The sequence below is a fragment of the Pelodiscus sinensis genome, chromosome 9 (genome assembly GCF_049634645.1).
Source record: "Pelodiscus sinensis isolate JC-2024 chromosome 9, ASM4963464v1, whole genome shotgun sequence".
Classification (NCBI taxonomy): domain Eukaryota; kingdom Metazoa; phylum Chordata; order Testudines; family Trionychidae; genus Pelodiscus; species Pelodiscus sinensis.
The window spans coordinates 8,244,090-8,271,780 of record NC_134719.1 but is presented as its reverse complement, the minus strand read 5'-3'; the positions used below and the strand labels follow the sequence as shown (position 1 = coordinate 8,271,780).

Genomic DNA, 27,691 nt, shown 5'->3' with positions numbered 1-27,691 from the left:
TCTCGCTTAACAAATGCTGCCTGAAGTTTTTTATGTGGTTTTACTCTACCTTAATAGTTATCAAGTGCAGGCTTTCTCACCAAGGAGTTATGTAGTATTGCCATTATTAGCTCTCATTTCTGTGACCCTTCAATGCTGTCCCATTCAGATACAGTAGTTTGGGACATGAGAAAAGGCATGGGTGGGTTGTTCAGACTTTGAGGAAATAGCTTGGAGGCCCCCTCCATCGAATAATCTTTGCTCATGTACTTGAATTTGGGAAAGCTTGAGCTATAGTTTGAACCTCTCTAGTCTGGCATGCTTGGTTCCAGCAACATCTGTGGTCCAGCATGATTTTAATTAGCCAAATGTCCACTTATCATGGGTGTGGTCAAGTGTTCCGTGGTCCCATAAAGTTTGTTTACAGCTACCAGTCCTGGCTCATAGTGTTCTGTGCTGTTATTTACCTCTAATTTACCCCTAAATATTTTCTAAGAGCCCTGTAAGCAGTAAAAGTGTTAGTAATGCTGCTCAACAATATTTACTTCTCATGGTTCGGCAAATTCTCTGGTCCCAAGGGTGCTAGACTAAAGAGGTTCAAGTTGTAGTTTCATCCTCTGAGATTGTCTGGTCAAACTTAGTTTGTATAATAAAATATAGAAGTGCTGAATTCTAAATATCTCAACTACTATACTAGATTTTCATTACCAATATGACTGTTTTTTTCAAGGTAAAGATAATTCCAGGCTCTCATATTACCATTTTCTGTGGTGACTGTTCCTAAGAAGTGCACTTCCTGTGTTTTGATTCATCATGCACAATGAAGAGAATATACTAGTCCTGTTAAGTGATAATGAAGAAAATGTCTATTTCTGAAGAGCACTGTGAGACCTGTTCCTGGTGATTCATTGGCTTAAGATGATCTGTAGCTGTAAACAGCTGCAATCCCTATATGTACATGTGCAAGACACATGGTTAACAAAACATTTTATTCAAACTACCACTACTTAAGTGATGGCAAAGTAGATGACTATATTTTTTTTCAAAATGCACGACGGACCTTAAGAACATCATAGTTACTTAGCAGAATTAAACAGAAAGGGTTATTATTTATTGATATTATAAGGTAATACAGGCTGGACCTTGCTGATCCAGCACCCTCGGGACCTGACTGGTTCCAAATGAGGGGATTTTCTGGACCAGGGGAGGTTCCTCCTCTCCTGACCCAGGCTGCCACTGGGTTAGGGCTTCAGCCTGTCCCTACTGCTGCCCTAATCTCCTGAGGCTCTCCAGATGCCATCTGCCCTGCTGCTGCCGGGGCTCCCTAGCCACCGCTGGGGCTGAAGCTCTGTGGCCGCCACCAGGGCCAGAACGCCCCCTCTCCCCGTGCTGCCCATTCTCTCTCCCCTTCCCCCCACTGAGTTGGCGGTGCTTCTGCCCTGCCGCCAGACCTTTCTGTTCCTAGGCTCTGTGGTCCAGGAACATCCGTGCATCTGTGCTGGACCACAGATGTTGCCGGCATAGGGAGTCCTGGTTAAGGGGGTACAACCTGTAGTAACACTATCTCTACATTTCTCCTGCTACATTTCTACATTGTTCCCGCTATGTTTCCCTATTTATTTCCCTCTTCAGTTCTGCATTTCTACAGTTCCCTCTGCAGTTCTACGTTTCCCCTTGACTTCTTCAGAACTGGGGGTTTATTGGAGTAAAAGAAGTTAACATTTAAATCTTAGTTAATATTTTTTGTATGTTTCATTAGCCAATTACAACATATAACACATCTTTAATATGGCCAAAGAGGTAGTAAGTTTATAGCTAGCTATGCTACCAGTTAAGCTTTCTAGATGGAAAATGGCCTTCCAGAGTCCAGTGAATTGAGTGCCACTGAATCCATGAGAAACTGAATGTGAATTTCTGAATTTCAGCCTGAAGGAGACAAATACAGTGCAGAAGTAGCTTGGTAGGAAGCCATTCTAGGTGACACATTTTCCTCCTCATCAAAGGCCACTATGATTGGTGAACTCTCCTGTGTTGATCTGCTGTAACTCAGCTGTCTCTCAGGATGTGTTCACTAGATTGCAGTGTAAGACAAGATTCTGGGATTTTACTACAATATCTTCTGACCCTACTCAGAGCAGGATAAAGAATAATTCAATAGTAAAATGCTTGAGTAGTGTTTACATTTCAAAATACATCAGTGCAACAACTGGGCAGTTTCAGTCTGAAAAATCTTTGCATTGAGATGGACTGAATCATAGAATCATAGAATACTAGGACTGGAAGGGACCTCGAGGTCATCGAGTCCAGTCCCCTGTCCTCATGGCTGGACCAAATACCGTCTAGACCATCCCCGATAGACATATATCTAACCTACTCTTAAATATCTCCACAGATGGAGATTCCACAACCTCCCTGGGCAATTTATTCCAGTGTTTGACTACCCTGAAAGTTAGGAACTTTTTCCTAAAGTCTAACCTAAACCTCCCTTGCTGCAGTTTAAGCCCATTGCTTCTTGTTCTATCCTCAGAGGCAAGATGAACAAGTTTTCTCCCTCCTCCTTATGACACTCTTTTAGATATCTGAAAACTGCTATCATGTCCCCCCTCAATCTTCTCTTTTCTAAACTAAACAAACCCAATTCCTTCAGCCTTCCCTCATAGGTCATGTTCTCTAGACCTTTAATCATTCTCGTTGCTCTTCTCTGGATCCTCTCCAGTTTCTCCACATCTTTCTTGAAATGCGGTTCCCAGAACTGGACACAGTACTCCAATTGACTCCTAACCAGCACAGAGTAGAGCGGAAGAATGACTTCTCGTGTCTGAAGTTGCACCCTTTTGTGGTGCAAAGCAGTACTAAAACAGATATCTCCCATACACTGGCCAGAAGATTATTCTAGAGTCTTGATCCAAAGTATAATGACTTCCTGATTGCCTATGCTTCTGTAGAGTGCAGAGTCTTAACAGCATGTTTTCTAGGGTGGTTGCATATGTAGGCCGCCAAAAAAAAATCCACGTATCACTGTACATATATTTTCTAAGTATTATCTTCCTACATGTATAGGCTTCAGATGTTTTGGGAAGATGGCAAAGAACATGTCTTTACTACTATAGCATCATGTAATGTCAGAAAACAATTATGTTTCAATCAGGTAGTGTAGTATAATTCCACTACACTTTAGTTATTCTCCTTGTTTAAATATGCTATTGTTCCCTCTGGTATAGAATTTTTTTGAACTATTACAGGGAATATCCCCACAACACATACATCAGAGCCATTGACAACTAATGATAGTAATATAATTACTACCACTACTTAGAGTGTACCCAGATACCAGGGTGATGGATACCTTAAACACTTTATTACTGCATAGGTTATAATCTTCAATGTGAGTCACAGAAATTCATCCAAAGACGCTGGAAATAAGTAAGGACTGTAGGGCTGAGTATTATCACTTCTGTTTTCCAGATGGGAATGTTGAAGGAAAGAGGTTACGGCCCAAAGTTAGAAAGGAGGCCTGTTTAAGTGCTGTCTATAAGTATCGGGTCTATGTATGTATGTTTGTTTTTCAGAGATGCTGAACATCCATCTCTATCATTTGATTCATTTGCAGTTGTAGCTTTTCAATAACTGTGAAATTAGGCCCATAAGTGTCTAAATTTGGGTATCCAAAGTAGTGGCTGGTTTGAAAATTTGGCTGGACCTCACACCAGGTTGAGAGACTCTGCGTTGGTCCTGGAGCAGAATTTGGTACCTAAGAATGGCCATACTGGGACAGACCAAAGGTTTATCTAGCCCAGTATCCTGTCTGCCGACTGTGGCCAATGCCAGATGCCCCAGAGGGCGGGATCACAACAGGTAATCATCACATGATCCCTTTCCTGTCATCCATTTCCAGACAAACAGAGGCTAGAGACACCATTCCTACCCATCCTGGCTAATAGCCATTGATGGACCTAATCTCCATGAATCTATCTAGCTCTTTTCTGAACCCTGTTAGTCTTAGTCTTCACAACATCAAGGTACAGTAGAACCTTAAAGTTACACACTGATCAGTCAACCACATACCTCATTTAGAACTGGAAATAGGTAGTCAAGCAGCAGCAGAGACGAAAAAAATGTCTGCGTAGGGGTTGCTGGGCATAGCAATTGTTGGATGGCATGGCTGTGTGGCATGGCATGAAACCACTGCCATGGTGAAGGGGCACACTGACCGCACAGGAGGGCTTGGATGTGCATCAGGGTAGGGACGAGTGTGGTGAGGGAGCCCCTTCTCCTGGAGCGCATTGCTGCCAGTGGGAGGGATCCTCTCTAGCCCTCAGCCCCATGGCAGCCTGCCTGCTGCACCCCAAACTCCTTATCCCTGGACCAGCCCTATACCTCGACCCCCTGCTCCATCCCAGATCCTACAGCCCAGACTCCTTCCCAGAGCCTTAAGCAGGGGTTGGGGAGAGCAGGACTTGGACCCTTCTGAGTACCACTAAAAACTATACAAACCTGCCACCCCTGTCGTCTTAGACCATATTGTGGTCTCTCTTAATGATGTTTGGCAAGTATTTCCTCAACTCGGAATCCTAGAATAGGCATTCTTACTGTTAGAAATTAAATTTTCTTTTGTGTGTGGCCTTTTTTTTTTTACATGACTACTAATGTTGAAAAATATTCACTGTTATAAACACGTATGAACAAGAGAACTGGGCTAACCTATTTGGGATAGTGTGCAGTAAACTAACTTTTGGAACAGGTCAAGAATCTGATGCCGACTTCAAAACTGAAATCATGGTTTCTACCCCTGAAATTCATATGCCAAATTAAGAATGTGCACCAAAATATTAAAGAGGAAAAATACTTTCTAGATAGAGATTTGATTATTATGTGTTAACCCCATGTTAAAATTACTAAAAACCACAAATTAGCATAAACATCCTGTATTCAGATCTCTCTTGATTCTGAAATTGTAATCTAAACATTTCTGTATCAAACAAATCTAATTGCCCTGGAATTTTGAACCCCCAAATTTAGAAAGTGTCAGTTTGGTCTCCCATAAAGAGAGAAACAGTTTTAATCTAAAGTCTTGTTTCAGGCCTGTCTCCTTTGGAATAGGGTTTATAATAAGAGTATACTTTGGTGGCACTGTCGGGTGCTTCTGCATTAACTGAATGGGGAATACATGATGTGCTCACTTAGTTGTTTTGGCAAATTTGAGTCATTTTTGTATAAACACATTTGAATTGCTCTGAAGAAATATGTCATGTTTTTCTGATCTCTTATCTTGCTTGTTTGACTTAGTGTCTGTCTATCTTTTTCTTTGCAGGCAGCTATAAATGGTGTAATACCACAAGAAAATGGCATTTTACAAAGGTAGGTAAAGAAGCTTGGAACAATAATGGTAGAAGGAGATACCATATAACAGTAGTCATAAGAGACGTTTACTTTCTTTTCCCCTACCTCTTCTTTCTTCATCTCCAACTCTGTCCATTAGAAGCAGGATGTGATACTGTAAGTATAATTTTGAAAGAGATTCCCTTAGAGCAGGGGTGGGCAATAATTTTTGGTCAGAAGGGGCAGGGCCAGGATGCTTCTGGGCTTCCCCACCTGCAGACCATGATTGGTCTGGGGGTGGGAGCCCTTCCACCCCCCCCCCCACTAAGCACCCATGCCCTGGCAGGACGGAAAGAGGCTTTGCACGCTCCCCCCAACCCCAGCCCAATTAGGGCAGGGGGCAGGGTGGAGGATGCTTTGTGTGCCCTTCTACCCCCAAGCTCTGATTGGCCTGGGTGCAGGGAAGCGTGCAAAGCCTCCTCCCACCCTGTGAGGAGTGCACGAAACTTCAAAGTGCCACGCGCTTCTTGCAGGGTGGGCATAGGGCTGAGGAAACTTTGCGAGCTTCTCCCGCCCCCAGGCCAATCAGAGTTTGGGGGTGGGGGAGTGTACAAAGTCTCCCCCCGTCCTGCCAGGAGTGCGCGGCACTTCAAAGTGCTACATGCTCCTGGCAGGGAGGAGGAAACTTTGTGCGCTTCCCCCGCCCCCAGGCTCTAATTGGCCTGGGGGCAGGGGAGCGGCAGGGCCTCGGTGGGCTGGATCAACCTGCTTGGCAGGCCAGATCTGGCCTGTGGAGGCCCTTTTACCCACCCCTGCCTTAGAGCAGTGGTTCCTAACCTTTTTGAGTCTATGGACCCCTTTTCAATCTATTAAAATTTCATGGACCACCCCTCTGCGGGAGGAAAAAAAAAAGAGAAGGCGGGGGGGGGGGGAGAAAAGGGAGAGGAAGAAAGAGAAATAAAATAGAAAAAGAAAGAGGGAAAAGGGGAAACAAATGATAGGAAAAAGAGGGGAGAAAGAACATAGAGAAAAGGGAAAAAAGAGGGGAGAGAGACAGACTGAAAGACTGGGAAAAAGAAAAAGGAGAGGAGAGAAGAGAAAAGAGGGAGGGAAACAAAGAGAGAATGGAAAGGGAAACAAGAAGAGAGAGAAAACGAAAAGATTTTTAAACTTCCCATGGACCTCCTGCAGTACCGTCAGACCACAGGTTCGTAACCACTGCCTTAGAGTTATGGGTTCATCTCCTGACAAAGCTGACTGAATAACACTAATTTAGGACCCGATCCCACACTCATGAATATCAGTGTATTCTTTCCACTGACTTCAGTGGGTTTAGGATCAGCCCATATATGATATACAGTAGGAATGTTAGCAGCTAGCCAACAAGCCATTTAACCCAGTGTTTCCCAAACTGTGGTCTGCAGCCCAGTACTGATCCTTAGAAAAAAATAGTGGGCTTCAGAAAATTTTTTGCGAGAGCTCGCCCTGCTGCCTCCAATCCCCAAGATGAACGCCGCAGTGTCAACGGAGGTAGCGTGGGCTTCCTGCGGGGATGGGGGGCAGTTCTGCAGCTGTGTGCTGGGTCCCGGAAGTGCGCGGGCTCTCTCCCCTCTGCCCCAATAGCTGGTGTGGTACCTAAAATGCCAGTCCATTCCGCACTGGGGACTTTGTTCCCCTGCTGCCTTCCAGCACACAAGGGAGTGGGTGAAGATCCAGGAATGCGCTGGCTCTAACTGCTCGGGCGGTGCGTGCTGCTGTGGGGAGCGGAGGAGCAAGGCACGTGCTGCCCCTCCTCCTGTGCAGGAAGGCACCACGCTTGCAATGGACCAGCGTGTCAGGTACCGTGCCGCTGTTTGGGGGGCGGGAGAGCAGCCTGTGCATTTCCTGGGCCTTGGCAGCTACAGGATCCCCAGGTATCTGTCCCTGTCCCCTCCCATCCCCCAAACTCCCACAACCACTCTGTCCCAGCACCCACAAGCACCCTGTCCCTTGCCCCAGTACCTGCAAGCACCCTGTCTCCTGCCCCAGCACTCATTGACACCCTTCCCCAGAACTCTGTCCCAGCACCCACAAGCACAGTTGCGGCCACATTAGTGAGGTTTGGAGGGGTTGTGTTTTTATATCTCACTTGTGTGTCCCCGACTGATTTTTCTGTGGGCTAAAGTTGGCACAGGGCTTTGGGAGGACCAGAAACAATGTATTTGCATATTCATCATTTGCTTAATGAATATGCAAATAAACGTTACCAGTCCTCCAAAAGCTCGTGAATGGATTTACTGGTCCTTAATATCAAAAAGTTTGGGAACCTCTGATTTAACCAATGAGCGACTGCTTGTCAGTTAACCGTCCTGGTTAACCGCAACACCGCCTCCCCTTTCCCCCGAATTTGAACTGGGACTGGCAGGCTGGCTCCGTCCCAACCCTCCGGTCTGAGCTTTAAATGAAGAGCATGAAAGAGAGCTGCCTGCCACCTCATGCAGCTGCCTCTGATAAGGAGGCAGTAGTGGGTGGTGGCAGATGAGAGCTGATCCTTGTAGGGAGCTGCTAAAAAAACTGGCTCCCACCTGCAGCTCCATGCTGCTGCCTCTTTATCATAAGCAACAGGCAGGTAGAGGTGTGTGTGTGTGTGTGTGTGTGGGGGGGGGGGGGGTGTTATCAGAGATAACAGCATGGGTTGGCAGGGGGCTCCTCAGAAGTGGGGCTGGGAGTGCACTGACTGCTGCCCCAGGGAGGGAGAATTTTAGTAACCCTGTAAACAATAAGAATTGTTAAGGCTACATGATTACTAAAATAAACTATTTCTAACATAATATACAGTTGGCTAAGTCTGAATCTGTCAGATAATTTTCTAACAGTGAGGTCCCATCTGTTCTGCATGGACCTAAACAATCCCAAAGCACCATTTTTAACAGCTGTGATTTGCTTCTCTGTCCTTGGCTAATTTTTTTATTTTGATGCATGCACACGTGTAACCTATACCCCTACTGGATGTGGTTCACTGTCCCCTGTAGTGACACTTACACCATTTAGACTAGAGAGAGAGCAAATGAGTTTTCTCTACAGTCTTAGGTGAAAGCCAGCTTTCTTTAGTGCATGAAATTTTATAGCTTTAGCTATAAGTTCCAGAGGTCCTAGCTTTGATTCTGCCTGTTAACTTTACATAAGCATGCGTGAAAGATGGTGATAATTCCAAGGTTACGTTGTCTTCCACAAAAGCTTATGCAAATGAAGCGTGGAGGAGAATATTGCTGTACTTCATTTGCATAATTAATTAGCAGCCATTTTTGCACAAGAGGCTTTTGTACAAAAAGTACTTGTGTAAATGGCTCTTTTTTGTGCAAAACTCCCCTCTTGAGCAAGAACTGTTCTTCCTCTATTTTTTCAGGAAGGATGGCTCTTGCAAAGGAGGGGGTTTTTGCTCAAAAAGGAGCCTTTTACACAGCTCCTTTTTGCGCAAAAGCCTCCTGTGCAAAAACTGCTGCTAATTAATTATGCAAATGAAGTGTGGTGATATTCTACTTTGTGCTTCATTTGCATAAGCTTTTGCAGAAGAAGGCTGCAGTATAGACATAGCCTGAGAGTTAGCCAGTAGAATGGTGTGACAAAGCATTTCCAACAAATACTCAACATGTTTCAAAATGTTCTTTGCTTGTGGTATATGCTACTTATAGTGTAAGTAAATGAGTATTTTGACAGCTATACTGAATTTAATTATTCAGTCGTAACTTATGTAAAGTACCTTGACAACAGTCACTTTTTTACTCTCAGGATTAACTCAGTGCACTATTTATTCAGTGCAGTAAGTGGATATGTTCTTTTTATTTGTACTAGCGGAGAACCCAGAGACACCCTAGACATATGCATACAAAGCATTTTCAATCTAAGTACTCACCAAACTGATGAGCATTTTTTAAGTTTTGTTCAGCAATATGTGAACTCTTTGATAAAAGGCAATTCTGATGCTTAACACTAACTTTCTTCAGCATCTATTTCTTCAAAAAAAGAAAGCTAGGCAGCTGAATGTGTCTTGGGGGCTTTGTTGTTTTTGGATGATATAAGGTGGCATTTCAGCGGCCTAAGGCAATTAGGCACCCAATTTCCATTGGCGTTCAAGGGAAGTTGGGCACCTGACTCCCGTCTGCTTGTTTGAAAATCTCACCATAATTTGTAGATTTAGGGGTTTGCTGAATTAAATCACTGAGTGTCCAGTTGCTGGTAGCTATTTATGGGCTGTCTTTTTTTAATATTGCAATTAATATTATGTAATAGGGTGAACAGGCTGCAAGTGATCTTTTTAGAGCGAAGATATCCTCTCAGTCATTAATTGTAACAGTTGTGATTTAAAGAGGTATGTCCTGAGAATGCTATTTAGGATTAATAACCAAATCATGGTTACAGAAACTCTTGTATCACTTCTTAATTTTTAACATTCAGTAAATCCTCCCACTTAAAAAAAAAACCCTGAATCACTATATGGTCATTGTTTAATTCTTCATTAAAAATTCCTAGTGGTACTTAGTGTTGTAATTTTTAAAAAAGCTGCACAAAACAAAAGAGATTCCTTGTGTGCTTTAGAATTCTGAAGTTCCTGTAGGTTTCACATAGCTGAGAATTCCTCTCTGTGTGTCTGCTGACTAGAGAAAAGGAAAAGAGTCCTTTGTACCACCAGAAAAGCATAACACTTAATTTTTTCTTTTCATAACGTGGGAGAAAAAATGTTAGGAATTGCCCTAGCAGACAGTTGGGAATGTAGATGGTGTTTGTTAATTATGTAGCACATGTGTGCAACAGCTAGCTACGCTCACTGAGTATGTCATCACTGGAGGGGTAAATTTAAACAAAAAAAATTAATAAAACTTTTGCATCAAGATACTTAATGATTTTATTTAAAAAAATGGAAATTGACATGGTCCCAAATTTCAGCAGCCCTGTTAAAAATAAAGGTAGTATTCATTCAGGTTGCATCCTTAAAGCATGCACCCACCATCAGGACATTTGGAGCTTCCTGATAAGGATAGTCTCTCCTATAGATTTCACTGTCTGTCACTTGATAACATCTACAAGGCAGAGTTCCAGCTGTTGTCTACAAACATCATTTCCTTTAGTGGAATGTTCATTTTAGTAGGAAAAAGGCTCATTTTGTCAAAGTGGATCTTCATTCTTTTTGGCCTGGATAGTGTTTCTTAATTTGCTTTGTTTTGTTGCCTGGTTTACTAAGCTGCAGCAGCGTGCTCTTGGGACAGAGCTTAAATGTGGCCTATAAGCAAGTGTACAGAAATACTGGGGGAGGCAGAGGAGGCTCAAAGAGAAGCTGGAATTTACTATGCTGTATATTAACGTATATGTCTAGATTTTAGTCTTAAATTAATAAACTGATATCTGTATAATCTCCCTCAACTGCCTGAAGCAAAACAGTATTTTCCTCTTTAACTTGCCTGATAGACTTGCAAATGGGTTTATCACTCTAAGATTATGGGATGCATCTCTCCTGCACTTTCTCCCAGACTTTTTTGGGATGACACTAGTCTGATGATGTAGTGGTAGAATGTTGGCTGCTGTGTAGAATGTTAAACATAAATATCCTTGGGATTCTGGTATGGATCTGTAGTACTTCTATGGGGTGGTAATATTGGATAATTTACTCTACAAGTCATTCAGTGATTTGTAATGCATGTATTCAACTTGTGGCCCAAAAGATTGTTTCAAAGCTGGCGATCCTACTGTATTTTAACAATCCCTCTTGAATGGTTTAGTTGATAATATTTAAGAAAAAAATGGTAGATGCTATAATTTCTTACGTTGTTAGTAAAACAGCCTGTACGTCAGATACATGATGCAATATATTAGTCACAAGTGTAAGATGTGGATGACAGTAAGGGAATAGATTGCTCATCTTGCTAGGCTCACACTTCTTTAAAGCAGACTGAGAATTGAACTATTTACATTCTCTAAACTATATATCTTTCAGTGAATATGGCGGAGAGACTTTGCAAGGACCCGCTTATGGTCCCCCAAGTCATCCTACGGCATCTTCTTCAACCCCTTCCTCATCCTCAGCGTTTCGACATGTAGTGCCATCCCGACAAATAGTGGAAAGACAACCGCGAATGCTTGACTTCAGGGTTGAATACAGAGACAGAAATGTGGATGTAGTACTTGAAGACAGTTGCACTGTTGGTAAGATTTGTGTAGAATAAAAATTGTGTTGTAGTACAATAATAAGAAGAAAAATGATGAAAAATAACAGCTGCAAATACTGACCATTCACAAACTTCTGTGATAGAATGGCATCACTTTATTTTGTTGATTAATCTGCAACATTTTTGATTTGAAGTCAAATTATTTAGAATTGCTTCTGAAATCAGATTTGAGACTAATGGCTCATTGTAGCATTAAGGCGCAGCCCACAGCTGGGAGTGGTTCAGCTGTGAACTGCCAACCATTGTGATCTAGTGAGCATGTGAGCTCTGTGGCACTTTAAAGACCAACAGATTTATTGGGGATAAGCTTTCATGGGCAAAGTGCCACTTTGTGAGGTGCATGCATCTGATGAAGTGGAGCTTTGCTTACGAAACTTGTGCCCAAATAAATGTGATAGTTTGTATCTGCGAAAACAATTAGGAGTCCTGTGGCACCTTAAAGACTAAGACAGCTACCCCTCTGATACATGTGTTCTCTGCCTCACTTTTTGGGTGCATAGTTCCTTCTCACCATGGATCTCGTGGGACAGGCTCCCTCTGAATCTGTGCAGGACTGAACATGGTTCCATCTACTTCTTTGCAAATAAAGATTTTAATGTTCTTTTGGGGGTATTGGGGAGGAATTCAGACTATTTGAGAAGCTAATTTACTTTCCCATCTTGAAAAAGGCATAATTTAGTTGCTATTTGCACTTCCCCCCCTTAAGACTCCTTTTCGTAAAAATATGTGTAAAATTGTTTCAAAATAACCTAGGAATGATAGATTGCCAGGTCTAGCATATTGCAACCTCTGTTCATGTTGCAAGGATCATGTACTCTTACATGCTTTGTAAAATGGTGGCTACAAAAATTCCTTTCAGCTGTTGTAGAAGCTAATCCCTAATTCATTTACCCAATATACTTTTTAAAAATCAAAACTCGGAATAAAGTGAAGAGATGCTGAATAAAATACCACATTGAAATCGGGGTGGTAGTAAAATTCATCCCATGTGGAACGCTTGTTCGCCTGTGTAGTATTTTATACAGTATCAACGGGTGACACCTAGTGGTGATGATTTTGGTCTGTTGAGATTTGAACTGGTATTTCACATAATGGGGTTGATTCTCCTCTTCTGTTTTGTGTAGCCTCTAAGGGCATGTCTACACTGCACGCTTCTTTCAGAATAAGCTATTTCAGAGGAAATGCTCCGAAATGGCTTATTTCAAAATAGCGCATCTCCACAGCAAATGCCCATCAAAATAGCACTGAGTGGTTTTGAAATGGAGCATTCACACTCATTGGATGCTGAATCACATTTAAGGCCACCTGGAAGCACTTCAGGCACGGCATCAGGACAGCACTCCTCTTCCTCGAACTGCTACCTGAAGTTATCTGAAGCTCGAGCTTAAAGGCGCTGGCCCCCCCCCCCTCCGTACAGCCGTGTCTCAGGCTCTTCTCCTTTGCCTACCTCACTGAGGGACAGCAAAGCCTTTTCTCTGCCTTCTGTGGTTGCCCTTGCAGACACCTCAGCACTTTAGCCATGGAGCCCTTATATGTCTTGGTGCACCTCCTGCTGCAGTTTCTGTGGGCTGCCTTCCTAGTCCTGCAGGAACAGCACCCCCAGATCTTTGTGGGGCAGTTTCCTCACCTCTCTCCGGCACTGCTCATGCAGCTCCACCCAATCATCCTCCCCTGCACATCGTGCACCATCGCGTCTGACGACTGGGCACCATCTCCGACTGATGGGACCGGATCGTCCTGGAGCAGTGGGACAACCAGCAGTGGCTCCAGTATTTCCATATGTGGATGGACCCCTTTCTGGAGCTGTGTGAGTGGTTCGCCCCTGCCCTTCAGCCATGAGACACCCATATGAGAGCCTTCATCCCCCTCCAGAAGCAGGTAACCATCGCCATCTGGAAACTTGCCATGCCAGACAGCTACTACTCTGTGGGGAACCAATTCGGTGTGGGGAGATCAACTGTCAAGGCTGTGGTCCTGCAGGTATGGTGCTTTCATGCTATTGTCCCAAGAGGTTGGTGAACTGAACTTCTGGAGTGGGGTTCCCTAGGGAAGGGGTGGTGGTGGAGGGAGGGGAGGATGGTAGAAGCCCCCTCCCTGGGAGCTATTTTCAGTCCCGCCTTCACAAAACCCTGAGGGGGGGTGAGGCAAGTTGGGGTTGGTGTGTGTGTGTGTGTGTGTGTGTGTGTGTGTGTGTGTGTGTGTGTGTGTGTGTGTGTGTGCGCGCGCGCCTCCTGAGGGCCTTGGCAAACCTTTGAGTCTCTGTCTCCTTCTACAGGTGTTGAGGGCCATCAACAGTTAGCACACTGTCCAACGTGGATCCCATCATCGCCAGCTTTGCAGCCATGGGCTTCCCCAACTGCAGGGAGGAGGACTTGAGAAGAGCCACACTGTGTCAGACCAAAGGTCCGTCTAGCCCAGTATCCTGATTGCCGACAGTGGCCAATACCAGATGCCCCAGAGGGAGGGAACACAAGTAATCCTCACATAGTCCCTCTCTTGTCACCCATTTACAGACAATTCCCATCAGGACCACTGGGCACCCAAATACATTAAACGGAAGCGGTACTTTTCAATGGTCCTTCAGGCCCTCGTGGACTACTGTGGCCAGTTCATGGACATCTATGTTGGCTGGTCAGGGAAGGTGCACAATGCACGTGTCTTTCGAAACTCCAGCCTCTTAGGAAATCTGCACACCAGCATTTTTTTTTCCCCGACCACACCATCAGGGTCGGGGACATGGACATGCTGATTTGTATTGTAGGGGACACAGCCTACTCTCTTCTCCCCTGGCTCATGAAGCCCTAAACCAGACACCTGGACCTCACCAAAGAACGTTTTAACGCCAGGCTCAGCAGGGCCTGTATTTTTGTAGAGGGTTCCTTTGGGTGTCTCAAGGGAGGGTTCTGTTGGCTCTTCACTAGGCTTGACCTCGATGACCGGAGTGTTCCCCAGGTGGCAGCGTCGGCGTGTTGTGTCCTTTGCAATATTTGTGAAAACAAGGGGGAGATGGTCTTGCCAGGGTGAGGAGTAGAGGCTAACTGGATCAGCAGGGCCTTTGAGCAGCCATGCATGACGGCTGTCTGGCAGGCCCATCAGGGGACGGTGCGTATCCATGAGGGCCTGAGGGAGAGTTTCACATGAGAACCTCAAAGTACCACTCCCCCTACGGGCCTCCTCACAAGGGGCCTGTGCATTGCCCTTTTTTGCCTTTCCTCCCACAGCCCTCCCTTCTCCTGCAGAGACAATAAACTACACTTTTTGTTTTGGAACAATAAACTTTATTTTAAATTTGGGTGAATGTAACTGGGGAAAGAAGCTGGGAGGGGGGAGGAGTGAGGTGGAAGGGAAAAGATGGGAGGAGAGGCTCAGGGCTGAGGCTGGGAATGGCACCTGCATCGGGTGAACCCACCACCTCTTGTGTGGGGTCCTTGGTGGCCATGGGGGGAACTAATGGGGAGAAGCTGGAGGGGCAGGAGCTGGCGTGGGAGCAGCTACCATGCGATCGATGACTGTGTGGAAGGCTGTGATCCCGGGAGACACCGTGCATGAAGCCAGCCCTCATCTGAGCCAAGACTGAAAAGTCATGTGTAGGATTAAAGCAATGTACTTCATGCAAGGCCATCTGTGGCCTAGACGGTGGGCCCTTTCCTGCTGGGGCACAGATGTCCAAGGAGGTAGTCTCGCTACCCCCACATCCTGGGGACAAGCAGGCATGGGAAGATGCTGGTCAGACCGGGAGCTTGTCGGTGGGAGGGAGGCCATGGGGCGGCTGGCCTTCCCTCCGTGCCATGCACACACTGGGTCCAGCAGTGGCGGCATCCCACAGGGAGAGGATTTGTATCCCTGCCCACTGGAGGAGAGGGGGGCAGGAGAGAGGGGCAGATGCTCCTCCACCTCTCCTCACTTTCCCCAGGAGCTGATGTTGCCCCAAGAGTGCAAGCATGCCTGTGTGCTGTGTGTGGCACTCCTCTGTGGGTCCGTGTCTGTGTCCACAGCCTCCTTCTAGAGCCGTGGCCACCAACAGGGTGATCGCGATCAAGGCCTCAACCAGTCGATCTCAAGGCATCCACCCGCCCCCATTTCCCTCCCACCCCCGAGAAGCCCCACTACCTACCTCCAGCGAAAATGGAGGTAGCGCCGACTTCCTGCGGGTGGATGGAAGTTCCGCAGCTTAACGCCACTTCTGGGGATTCCGGAAGTGCGTTGGCTGCTTGGCCGGGTGTGCTGTGGGAGGGGGTGTCAGCCCCGGAGAAGGAGCTTGGCGACTTCCCTGCACTTGCAATGGAAGGGTGACTCGGCACGCGTGGAGTTTTCCTGTGCTGCGGGGGGGGGGGGGGGGAGGTCGGCCCCAGGGCAGGCACGCGCGGGGTTTCCTGCTGGGGGGTCGGGGGAATCCTGGGAGGAGGCAGATGCAGGGGATTCCCTGCCTCCACTGGCACCCCGCTCCCCAGCCCCCACTCCCCTGTCCCCAGCCACAGAACTCTTTCCCTACTCCCCTGTCCCCAGTTTCAGAACTGTCCCCATTCCCGTCCCCACTCCCCAAACTCTGTCCCCACTGGCACTCTGTCCCCTGCTGCAGAACCCTGTCCTCTGCCCTCCCAGCACCCTGTTCCCTCTCCCCTGCCCTTAGCCGCAGAACTCTGTCCCCACAAAATGTATAATTATAAATGCTTCATTTTAGATTTAAATAGCATGAATAAAAAACAGACCATTTATTTCATAACTATAAACTATAAAATGGGGGGGGGGGGCTTCAAGGAAGGGGCGGGGCGGTAGATCTGTGCCTGTTCTGAGATTTAACAAGTGATCTTGGGTGTAAAAAGGTTGGAGACCACTGTTCTAGAGGGTGAGCCACCCTGGTGTGGGGAGTAAAGCAGACCTCTGCAGTCACCCTGTGATCCAGAGCGCGAGGATCCTCTGTTGCTGCCTCCTGGGGCTGTGTGTGTGTCCCGGACCGGCGATCCACGTACACAGGCTGCTGCGTGATCCCCAGGCTGAGAAGGCCAAGCGCGGAGCATGCAGCAGCCTCTTGCCACCGGCTGCCTCCACCTGTGTGAGCCTAGGGAAATTAATGGCACTCCCCTGAGGGGCTTTCCCTGGCTTCGGATGATGCCCAGAAGACATCCTCGGTGGCGGGGTTCCAGCTCCAGGGTGAGCATGACCTCCTGGCTGGCATGCATCGAGCTGCTGCTGGCCTCCTCTGGCTTCTCCTCCTGCTCCTCCTCATTGGCTATGCTCCTCCAGGAGGGCGATGACAGGCATCTGCAGCCCTAAGTCCACAACAAGGGGTGGGGGGGGGGAAGGGAGGGAGGACGACTGAGCGGCCTCCATGATGTGGTGGAGCTGAGTGTAGTAAGGGCAGACTTGCGGTGCCACTCCGAATCAGGAGCTGTCCTCCCTGGCCCTTGGCATAGGCCTGCTTTTTTTTTTAAACTTTCATGAGCACCTACTTCCGGGTGTGCCTGTGGCCCTTGGTGGCCAAGCTACCGGCCATCCAGCCATAGACGTCTGCTTTCCTGCATCTGGTGTGGAGATCCTAGAGGTTTGCCTCCTCTCCCCAAACCTCAATGAGGTCCAGGATCTCCACACCAAATCGGGAGGGCCCATGCTTTTAAGAGCTGCGGGCTCCCTAGGGGTACGTCTAAACTACATGGCTCCGTCGACGGAGCCATGTAGATTTGTTTGTTTGGCAAAGTCAAATGAAGCTGCGATTTAAATGATCGCGGCTTCATTTAAATTTACATGGCTGCCGCGCTGAGCCGACAAACAGCTGATTAGCTGTTTGTCCGCTCAGCGCGCTAGTCTGGACGCTCCCCTGCCGATATCAAAGCCCTTTGTTGTCAGCCCCGGTAAACCTCATCCCACGAAGAATAATGGGGCTGCCGACAAAGGGCTTTGATATCGGCAGGGGAACGTCCAGACTAGCACGCTGAGCGGACAAACAGCTGATCAGCTGTTTGTCGGCTCAGCGCGGCAGCCATGTAAATTTAAATGAAGCCGCGATCATTTAAATTGCAGCTTCATTTGACTTTGCCTATGTGTCTAATCTACATGCCTCTGACGACAGAGGCATGTAGTCTAGACACAGCCTTGGAGCACAGGAGGGCTCAGTGGGAGCAACAGGGTCACTCGGCAGCAGAAAGCGCTGGTCTGGCAGCTGCTGTGTAGCTCAGGGCTGTCGGGCCTGCTGTGTGCCACACACTGTTTCTCTTGAGGCTGCAGTTTTAAGGGCTGCAGGGGAAGGGGAACTACAGAGTTTTGATGCGTGTGGACAGAGCGGCCAGCAAGGCACCAGTGGGATTTCCTGGAGGCTTCTTATTTTGAAATAACTCTGGCTGCCCTGTCTACACATGCCCTATTCCAAAATAGCTATTTCAGAATAGGCATTACTCCTCGTAAAATGAGGGTTACCTATTCCAAAATAAGACGCCCGTTATTTTGAAATGATTTCAAAATAACAGGCTTGCTGTGTAGACGGTTGTGTAGTTATTTTGGAATAATGTCTGTTATTCCGGAATAACTCTGCTGTGTAGATGTGCCCTTACGTGATACAACCTAGGTATAAAAAATGCTACCAAATCAGAATTCTGCACTGACACCTACTTGGTACACATATAATAACTAACCAAGGCTCAAGTGGAGAATCAGAGGGTTAACAAGAACCTAAAATGTATTATTCACATGCAGAATTTTGTCAGGATAGTCTAACTGAAAAGTTACAGGCTAAATTCAATAGCAGTATGAAATCAACTGGTATAAAATATTGTTTAACAATGCTGGTGGAGCAAACAAAATGGAAAGTTTTCAGCATTCAACCAGATTACAGTTGGAATACAGATGCGGTCTTAAACATATAGCTGTTTGCCCCCGTGTAGACTGGTTTCTTAGAGATACAGATTCTGTTTCCTGTAATAAGCCAGAACACTGCAGGCATAACTCCAGAGCAGCATTGTCTCAGGGTCGAGGTTGAAGACTTTGGGGAATACACCTTGAAACCGAAACCTTTGCTAACTAGTTCCTAAAACGGCTTGAACCAGTTGACATCGATTCCCATAATATATTAACCACAACCCATTTTCCCAAAGACTTTGCACAAGCCAATGTCTAAGAATGGAATAGTGCGTGCTGGGATGTGCTGTTGTGAAATAGCTGCCTGCCATCCATGTGCCTAATAGCTCCTAATGGTGTGCTCTAGAATGAGAGGTTCAAAGTAAATCCCACACTTTCTGCCTTTGGTCTGTATACCACAAAACATGTCAGTGGAAAAGATGCAGTTTATATTGGATTAGTATGACTGTAAAAAAACAAAACAGTGGGCATGAGTTTTGTTTCTTGCCAGTGCTGTGCATGGGAAAGAAATGAGGGAAGTAGAGGTGGTTTTAAACCGCCTTTAAGCTCTCTTTATGTATGTGCTGTCCAGAGGCTTGCTAGCTCCTTGTTATACTTTAGAGCAGCCCTTGGTTTCCTCTAATTTTGAGTTCTGGCTGCAGTCACTTCTTGGCAGCCCAGGACAGCTAGAATGCCGTGTACTCTGGCTATATCCCTTCAGCAACTCCCTACCCTTTGCACACCTCTGGAGTAGTGCAGGGAGATTGTGACAACTCCATGCTGCCTCGGCTACTCTCTAACATGGGCTGTTTACCTCCCCTTTTTGCTCCTTCTGTGAATTAAATAGAAAACAGGGAGAAATCAGTGCCAGTTTATTTTCCTTTAGTATGTTACTGTTGAGAAATACATGTTCTTCGAGTGATGCCCTTGTGGGTGCTTCAGCTGTAGACAAGTCTGTGTCTAAGCGCTGAGGATCGGAGAACACTGGTAGCAGTTTGTCCCACCTGTGTGTGCGCTGCTACTGCTTGCCCGCTGCAATGTTAGCCAGCGTGTGTGGGCAACCCTCTTCAGTTCCTTCTCACCTCCTCCCTCTTGCCTCCCAGAGACTGAACTGTCAGTTCATGGATTGTTAACTTCCTTTAGATTTGCTAATTTTAGCTTCCTGCGAAGCTTTTTTTCTTTGCTACTTTGTTTACATTTTATTTGGCCACGCCTTGAATAAAAAAGACGGGGGGGGGGGGGAAAATGAGGAAGAAAAGGTTTGTCTCCTGCCAACTCTGGTTGGTGGGGGGGGGAGGGTGGGATTCCATTGGAATAGAGCATGCTGCCTCCTTGGGTTTAAAAAAGTGCCTCAAATGTAATGAGTCTATCCCAATGGCTGATGAATGTTCACAGTGGCTGCCTGGCAGAAAAGCACATCCCGCAAAGCATGGCTTGTGCCAACAGCTGAATCCCAGCTCTTGGAAAGGCAGAGCGTTAAGGCTCAGACTCTTGCTCATGGAGTTAGGACTCCGGCAATTGGAGGCCTGGCAAGAACTCTGAATGTGTCCATCTATGTTGAAGGGAACTGAGCCCAGAGAGAGGAGCTACTCACACAAGGCCGCTAAGAGAAGGTCTGTGAGTCCCCAGAGAAGATCTGTGAACCCTGGCCCAATGAATATCATTGGTACCGATGGCATTGAAGCTGCCTAAAACTGGTACCCAGGACACACATAGTACTGAGCCAACAGGACAAGTCGGACTGCTCAAAGTTCCAGTAGGTGCACGTAAAGGAGCACCAGTATTGCGGGGGCAGGAAATCTAGGTCTGCCCTGGGGAAGGCTCTGTCACTGTGGACATTGGCACCAGCACCTGTTAGGCTTCTAAAAAGCACATGAAACTCTAGGTTCTTCTCTGACACAGAAATAGCATTTGCTCAAACTCCTATATCCTTCAGATTTGGGCCTTGTATTGAAAATACTGCCTGAAACGCTTATATCCTTTAGAGTTTACTTTGCCAAAACGGAGCAAGAAACTTTAAGTTCTTCTCTTTATTACTCCGCTTTCTATAACCAAGGATGTGTGCAACAATTTTACAATAAGTGATTAATTTTTCAGTTTTATAATAAGTGTAGTGTATACTATATTCCTCCCTTGCAGTTCTCCACCAGAAAAATTATGCTTCTAAAAAGCACAATGAATCTTGTTCAGGGGACAAGGCAATACCCTGTGCTTATTTAAAATGCCAAGTAAATACTAGCAATCAGAAAAAATAGATATACAGTCCCACCACCCACCCATTCAAGGATCTTCAGCTGCTGTTTATACTTATCAGTCCTTATTGTTGCTTGAGTCACTTCAGTAGTCAGCTACACTGTGCACAAGTGGAGGAGCAAGGCCTTAGCTCAACACATCCAAAGCTCTGCTCTTGATGTAGAACCATTCAAGGCCCGACGAGCATCCCTAGCACAGAAAGGCAAAAGCAGCAGGCCAATCAGAAACACTTCTGACAGTGATGGACTGCTAAATGTAGTCGTGACCCACCAGCCGGAACTTGAGAGAATTTTTTGCCGTAGTATAAACCTGGCCTCTGCACCAGAATACCCAACAAGGCCAGAGGGTGCTCTGCCGCCTGTGTTGATAAAGTTAACTGACACAGGCTCCAAGACAATGCAGCAGTATTCCTCTTCACTTTTTGGAGGATGGCAGTGGCCTCTAGAACATTGGGCATTAGTATTAGCTCCTTTCACAAAGTGAGAGGCAAAGCTGGCCTACTGTAACTTTGACTCAGAGAAGAGGCTAGAGACTTCTGTTGGGGGAAGACCATTATTTTAGATTCTCTGGATATTGGCAAATAGTCACATTAGCAGTGTTCTGAGTGGAAACCTACCCCGGCGAGGCTTACCCCTAGGTAAAGGTGCAATGATTTAAAAGATGATTGCTGCTGATAACTTCCTTCCCTGCAGTGCTCCAGAGCTCAGGTTGCAGAGTTGGTCCCAACAGAGCAATTTGAATCCATACTTGTGGTGCGGGACCTGGAGTAGGTTCTCTAGCATCACCCCGAGTCCTTCTCGGAGGCAGTGCAGCTGATAGAGAATTTTCTCAGAGCTGAAGGGTTGTTGGAGATGGGAAACATTTGACTTCTGTCCCTTCTACCCCAGGCATACTGGGAAATGTGCACAAACTCCAACGGTGACCTGATCTACCTGCGTGTAGCCCAGGAGTCTGTGGTAAGGCAGAGCCAAGTTCCAGTGAGATGTTGACGAATCACCACCCAGGGAGACGCATGACTGAAATGTAGCATTTGAGCCCAAAGGTCTTCCTTGTAGTCTAAACATGTCCCCTGCCAGAAACTCCAGGGATGATTTCAGTGATCTGCCACTCCTGTTGGCAACAGAGACATATGAAGAAAGATATCCTGTGGAAGGAGCGTGACTACGCAGAGGGCTGAACAGCAGAAGAGAGCACATGGTAGGACTCTCCCAGCAAGTTGATGATCCCAGAATGGAAAGGAGGTAGTGTGGCTTGAGATGCAGCCAGACAATGATACAGGCTGCCCTAATGGGAAACCAAATCAACTGAGGGGACTATTTGCCTGCAGTGCATACATAAAGCCCTAGCGCAGTCATTGACTGGGTCTGACACTTGGGGCCCACACTGACTCAATTAAAATGATGGTAGCAGAGAAATTACCATGCCCTGTGAGTATAGGCTTATACTGGCCAGCTTTTTGGCAAATCATTAGTGATCTGAGTCCCAGAGCAGGTTCAGGCCTGTGGACCAAGTGGGTGTGGGAGATTCTGAAGACCCCCACGGGGGATATCTCAGATACCACGGAGGGCTGGAGGGATGGCAGGTGCTGGCTGTAGACCTCAAGACCTTACTGCCAGGAGGAAGCTTTGTACAAGAGCAGCATGGCGATGCAGTGCTGAGTGGTGTTATCCATGCACGGGGAGGTGATTAAACCCCTAGCACCTGGGGACACTAGGCCCATGTTGTGCTGGAGAAAGAACAACCGTATCGTGTGCAAATACACCTATAGTTGGGGATAATAACTCATTTATTGGTAGCCTGTAAGTACCAAAAGGCTGTAATCCAGCCAGCCCATAATATTCCCCGCACATGGCGTATAAGTCATGAGAAGATCCTGGAGCTGGGTCTGAGCTCACTTTTTCTGGGAGGTGATGTATGCAGGGGTAAGAGTATTTGTTTTCCTCCCCTGAGTGTCAATAGATGGCAAAGAGGTGGGGTGGGCAAAGGGGGAAAACTGCCCTGGGACCAGAGATTCAAAAGGGTCCAGAGCTCCCGGCCACTGCTGCTGCTTTTGTGGCAGTGGCCGGAGTCCCAGATCCTTTTAATGGCTGCTGAACCCCTGGCAGTGCACTCAGGTGGTGCTGAAGGGCTGGCAAGGGAGGAGCCTAGCCCCAGCACTCTCTCTTACACCGAAGGCCCTGCCCTTTCTGGGAGTGTGGAGTCTCCCCCTCTCTTTGCCCAGGGCCTGGCAATTCTGTTGACTTGTTTGTGTTGTACTGTGCCTCTACCCCAAAGCCATACCCTTGCACGTGGCTACTGTGACAGCAATTGCTTCTAAACGCTCTGTGGCTGGGTAGTTTTCCTGCAGGGAATAATGACTGTTCAGGAGATGCATGAGCCGTATTATCTTCTTACAATAAAGGCCATGAGGACATCAGCGTGTCGTCTGTAAACAGATGGCCTGGTGGCTAGCGTCAACGAGATGTTGAAGTAGTTTTGTTGGGACTGAGACGATCTCCTCCCGCCATTTCTGTTCACTGTACAAGAAATACTCGAAGCTTCTGGATCAGGCTGGAGATGATGAGGTGGATCCAATCAGGGAGGATGAGGCCCACTTCTAGTAGCTGATCTGGAGGTGTGAATTCCAAGAGAGGAGAAGCTGCTTTTGTAGTTAGCAAGCCATTCACAGTCTTTGTTTAATCCAGAGTTGATTGTGTCAAACTTGAAGATGAACTGTAGCTCAGCAGTTTCCCTTTGAAGTCTGGTCCTGAAGTTTTTTTGCTGCAGGATGGCTACCTTTTAGATCTGCAATTGTGTGTCCAGGAAGATTGAAGTGTTCCCCTACAGGTTTTTGTGTTCCCCTACAGGTTTTTGTATGTTGCCATTCCTAATATTTGATTTGTGTCCATTGATTCTTCTGCTCCAATACTTCAGTTAGTCTATAAGGTGCCACAGGGCTCCTCGCCGCTTTTGCAGATTCAGTCTAACACGGCTACCCCTCTGATAGTGAATATCCAGTGCCTGATTAATTGAATCCTTCAACCCCACTAGCAAGAGTCCTAAGGGACAGTTCTGGGGTTGGTTTTGGTCAGCATCTTTATTAATGACCTGGATGAGGGGATGGATTGCACCTTCAGCAAGTTTGCGGATGACACTTAACTAGGGGGAGAGGTAGATATTGGGTCCAGAAGTGACCTAGACAAATTGGAGGATTGGGCCAAAAGATATCTGATGAGGAGGTTGAAAAAGGACAAGTGCAGATGAAAGAATCCCAAGTACTGCTACAGGCTGGGGACCTGCAGCAGTTGAGCAAGAAAGGATCTGGGGATTACAGGGAATGAGAAGCAGGATGTGAATTAACTGTGTGCCCTTGTAGCCAAGAAGGCTAATGGCATATTAAGGCACATTAGAAGGAGCATTTCTAGCAGCTCTAGGGTCGCTATTCTTCCCCTTTATTCGGCACTGGTGAGGCCACAACTTCAGTATTGCATCCACTTCTGGGAACCCCCTTAACAGAAAGTATGTGGACACATTGGAGCTAGAGCACATGACTTATGAGAGGCTGAGGGATTCAGGCTTAATTAGTCTACAGACCAGTGAAGGGAGGGTTTGATAGCAGCCTTCAATTACCTCAAGGGAAGTTCCAAAGAGGATGGAGAGGGGCTGTTCTCCGTAGTGACCGATGACAGAATGAGGAGCACAGGACTCAAGTTGCAGTAAGGGAAGTTTAGGTTGACTATTAGGAAAAACTTTTTCAGTAGGGTGAGGAAGCACTGGGATAGGTTCCCTATGGAGGGGGTGGAATCTCCATCCCTTGAGGTTTTTAAGTCTCGGCTTGACAAAGCCCTGGCTGGGATGATTTAGTTGGGGTTGGTCCTGCTTTGAGCAGGGGGTTGGACTTGATGACTTCCTGAGGTCTCTTCCAACCCTATGCTGCAGCTTACCTTGATTTATAGCCCTAGTGAGAAGACCACCTCAATCGTCTAAGAGCAGTATTGACTCCCCTAGAAGAGGAGGGTCACAGGTAACCCTGCTGAGCATAAGTTTGCCATAACACAAGTTACTTAGGGTATCAGGTAGAATGATGCCTCTTGAAACCATTGATGGATAAAGTCCATGCATTAAATTCCTGCCCTGCACTGTGGACCAGAAGACCGATGTGCTGCTTCCTGAGCCTGTTGAGATAATATCTCTGGTTCCTTCCCCAACTTTGCATGGATTATATTACCCCTAAGTGATTTACTAGAGGGCAAATGCATCAAAGGCGGCCCAGTAAGATGACCAGTGTGACGAAGCTTTTAGTACCATGAAGACACAGTTGAGCTGGGCACCTGTCCTCGCCAATTCAGAACTGTCACAGGAACATGTTCTTTATACAGCTGCATCAACCGTTGGTTTGGGAGCAGTGCTGTCCCAGGAGTTTGAGGGTGAAGAGAACGCCTTCCTATGTTTGAGCCAAAAATTGTCCCCTAGGGAGAAAGCATATTCCATTATTGAGAAGGCGACTCTGGAAATAAGTGGGCTGTGGACTACCCTTCTCCCTAGTCACAGACCAGGTTCCCTTATTATGATTACACTCAAACTCCTGCACTATGTGCTGATCACTGGCTCTTCAGTTCTATAGCTACCAGCTGCAGCATCAAGCCAGAAAGGAGCAAGCAAATGCAGACTTTTTGCCCAGGAGCTGGGGGCTGGGTTTATGCTTAAATAAGAAACCTTTTAGGTCTTGGGGGTGAAAGGTGGGTATAAGATGGGTATGTGGTGGAATATGCCCCATCCCACTGAGAGCAAGCCACCAAGCATCCCAGCATTCAGGCAGTCCAAGTTTGGTATACTTGCAGAACACACACAAGTTTGGTACACTTGCAGAACAGCAGCTTAAAAGGTAAAGCTGGCCATAAAGTGGGGCAGGTGGAGTTTGCCCAAGAAGAGAGGCTTTTAGAAACAGCTAGTAAGGCAATGACTAGCCTTTTCTTTTCCCTACTCTTTGTTTCGGGCAGACAGATACTGTAGCAGGGGTGCCATTTCAGATTTTGCTAGGGGATAGGAGGAGGGGCAACCTGTGCATGCAGCGATAGGAAGGTAGACGGGGAAGAGAATGAGAGGATGGGGGGGGCAGACTGAGGACGGAGGCTTCAGCATTGTTACTGAGCATTCTCAGTACAAGCCAAGAACCAAATGGGGGGGGGGGGAGGGGGAAGGGAAGGAAACTAACCTATTCCCTCTTACCCTCCTAACATCATCTCTCTCCAGGGGCTACAAAGGCACTGGAAAACACTAGTTTTTTTGGCAGACAACTTAGTAGTTAGCTGACAGGATCACTGTATCTACTTCCTATATAAAAGAAAATTAAATAAATATTAGATCCACTCAGCTTTAACACTAATATATTCTGACATCTTGTGGCAACGCACTTAAGGGATTTAATGCATTTTCTTACTTTGTTACTAACTCTGTGGAGGGATATGGACTCTGTCAGGACTCCTGGCCTCTATCTCAGCTCTGGAAGGGGAGTGGGGTTTAGTGGGTTATAGCAGGGGGCAAACACATTTCAGCTGTATATAAGAATATCAGAACAGCCATACTGGGTCAGACCAAAGGTCCTTCTAGCCCACTGCCCTGTCTTCTGACAGTGGGAAAGAGTTCCACAAGTTGACTGTGGGGAAAAAATAATTTATTTTCTTTGTTTTAAATCTGCTGCCTATAAATTTAATTGGGTCAGCTTGTTGAGTTATGGTAGTGAAGGAATAAAGAACATTTCTTATTCCATTTTTCCATACAATTCATGATTTTCTAGACATCTAAATATCCCCCCCCACTTAGTCATTTCTTTTCCAAGCTGAAAATTTTCAGTCTTGTTAACCTCTCCTCATATGGAAGCTGTTCTTTACCCCAATAATGTCTGTGGCCCTTTCTGTACCTTTTCCAAATACAATACATCTTTTTTTAGATGGCGTGTCCAAACCTGCATAATACAGTATACAGGATGTGGGCATACAATGGCTTTATGTAAAGGCAATATGGTATTTTGTCATCTTATCTATTCCTTTCCCAATATTGTGTTACTTGTTTCAGTTTTTAGACTGCTACTGCATATTGAACAGATATTTTCTATCCACAAGGATTCAAAGATCTTTCTTGAGTGGTAACAGTTATTTTAGATCCCATCATTTTTGTATCTATAGCGAGGATTATATTTTTCCATGTACATTACTTCGTACTTATCAATACTGAATTCCAACTGCCTTTGTGTTGCCCAATCATACAGTTTTGTGAAATCCCTTTGTAACTCTTTGCAGTCAACTTTGAATTAGTCCCTGTTCACTTCTTTTTCAAGAACAGTTGTAAGTTTAACAGCAGTTATCCAAATGCAAATCCGATCAGCACAACACTCATTGCTACTCTTCCCCCCCCCCCCCCCATCTTTAATGTGGAGTACCCGGCAATGTTTTCATGATGCTCTAACGATCCTTCAATTACTGGAATGCTCAGCCTTTTGTTATTCTTAATCACCTGCTTCTCTCTTTTTATAACAAACTCCCTGCCCCAAAGGCAAAACTGCAAGCAGCTCAAACTCTGTTGTATTTAAGAACTGTCTCTGGAGCTAGGGCATGGGCTTTAAGCAGACTTGCTATATGAAATCCAGGGATTCCAATGTGGAGGGTGGTGGTGGCTGCAACTACTGCTCCAATCCCCCCATAAATGGTGCCCTTGCACTACAGCCCAGAGAATGCCCTATTGCTGGGTTGAGATAATTAGACTCAGGATCCTGGGACTGAGCCAAGCTGCTGCAGGGAGCAGTGAAAAGGGCCAGGAGTGGGAGATCCAGTGGGGACCAGGGAGAAGAGACAGAGAGACGATGGCCGAGTCTAGGCTGAGAGCCAGCTGACTAGGCAGGCAGTGTTGTTTCTTGCATTTGTAATTTTGAATGTGCTGAAACCTCATTTCAGTGGTTAAAGGAATTGTTAGCTCTTAGCTATGATTAAAATCAATCAGAGCTTAGGCCTGTACACGTAGCAGAGTAAATTCTGGATCCCGGGGCCTCCATTGCTGTAGTATCTTAATGATTCAATCTTTTGCTATAATTCTCTTCACGGGACCTCTGTCAGACAGAGAAGAGTATTATTTCCATT

General features: G+C 46.3%; 1 protein-coding gene across 4 annotated transcripts in view; it reads left to right on the top strand.

The window, feature by feature from the left end:
* Positions 1 to 27,691, top strand: part of FAF1 (Fas associated factor 1) — a 303,972-nt gene that overhangs the window by 66,655 nt on the left and 209,626 nt on the right. For 3 of the 4 annotated variants that reach the window (XM_075935955.1, XM_075935954.1, XM_006126427.4), the window contains exons 3-4: positions 5,291 to 5,337; positions 11,267 to 11,475. In XM_075935955.1, coding sequence (XP_075792070.1) covers positions 5,291 to 5,337; positions 11,267 to 11,475 — 256 coding nt within the window. Of the gene's footprint in view, positions 1 to 5,290; positions 5,338 to 11,266; positions 11,476 to 11,560; positions 13,479 to 13,773; positions 13,902 to 27,691 lie in introns of those variants that run through there. The other variant, XM_075935956.1, reaches the window with a different exon arrangement.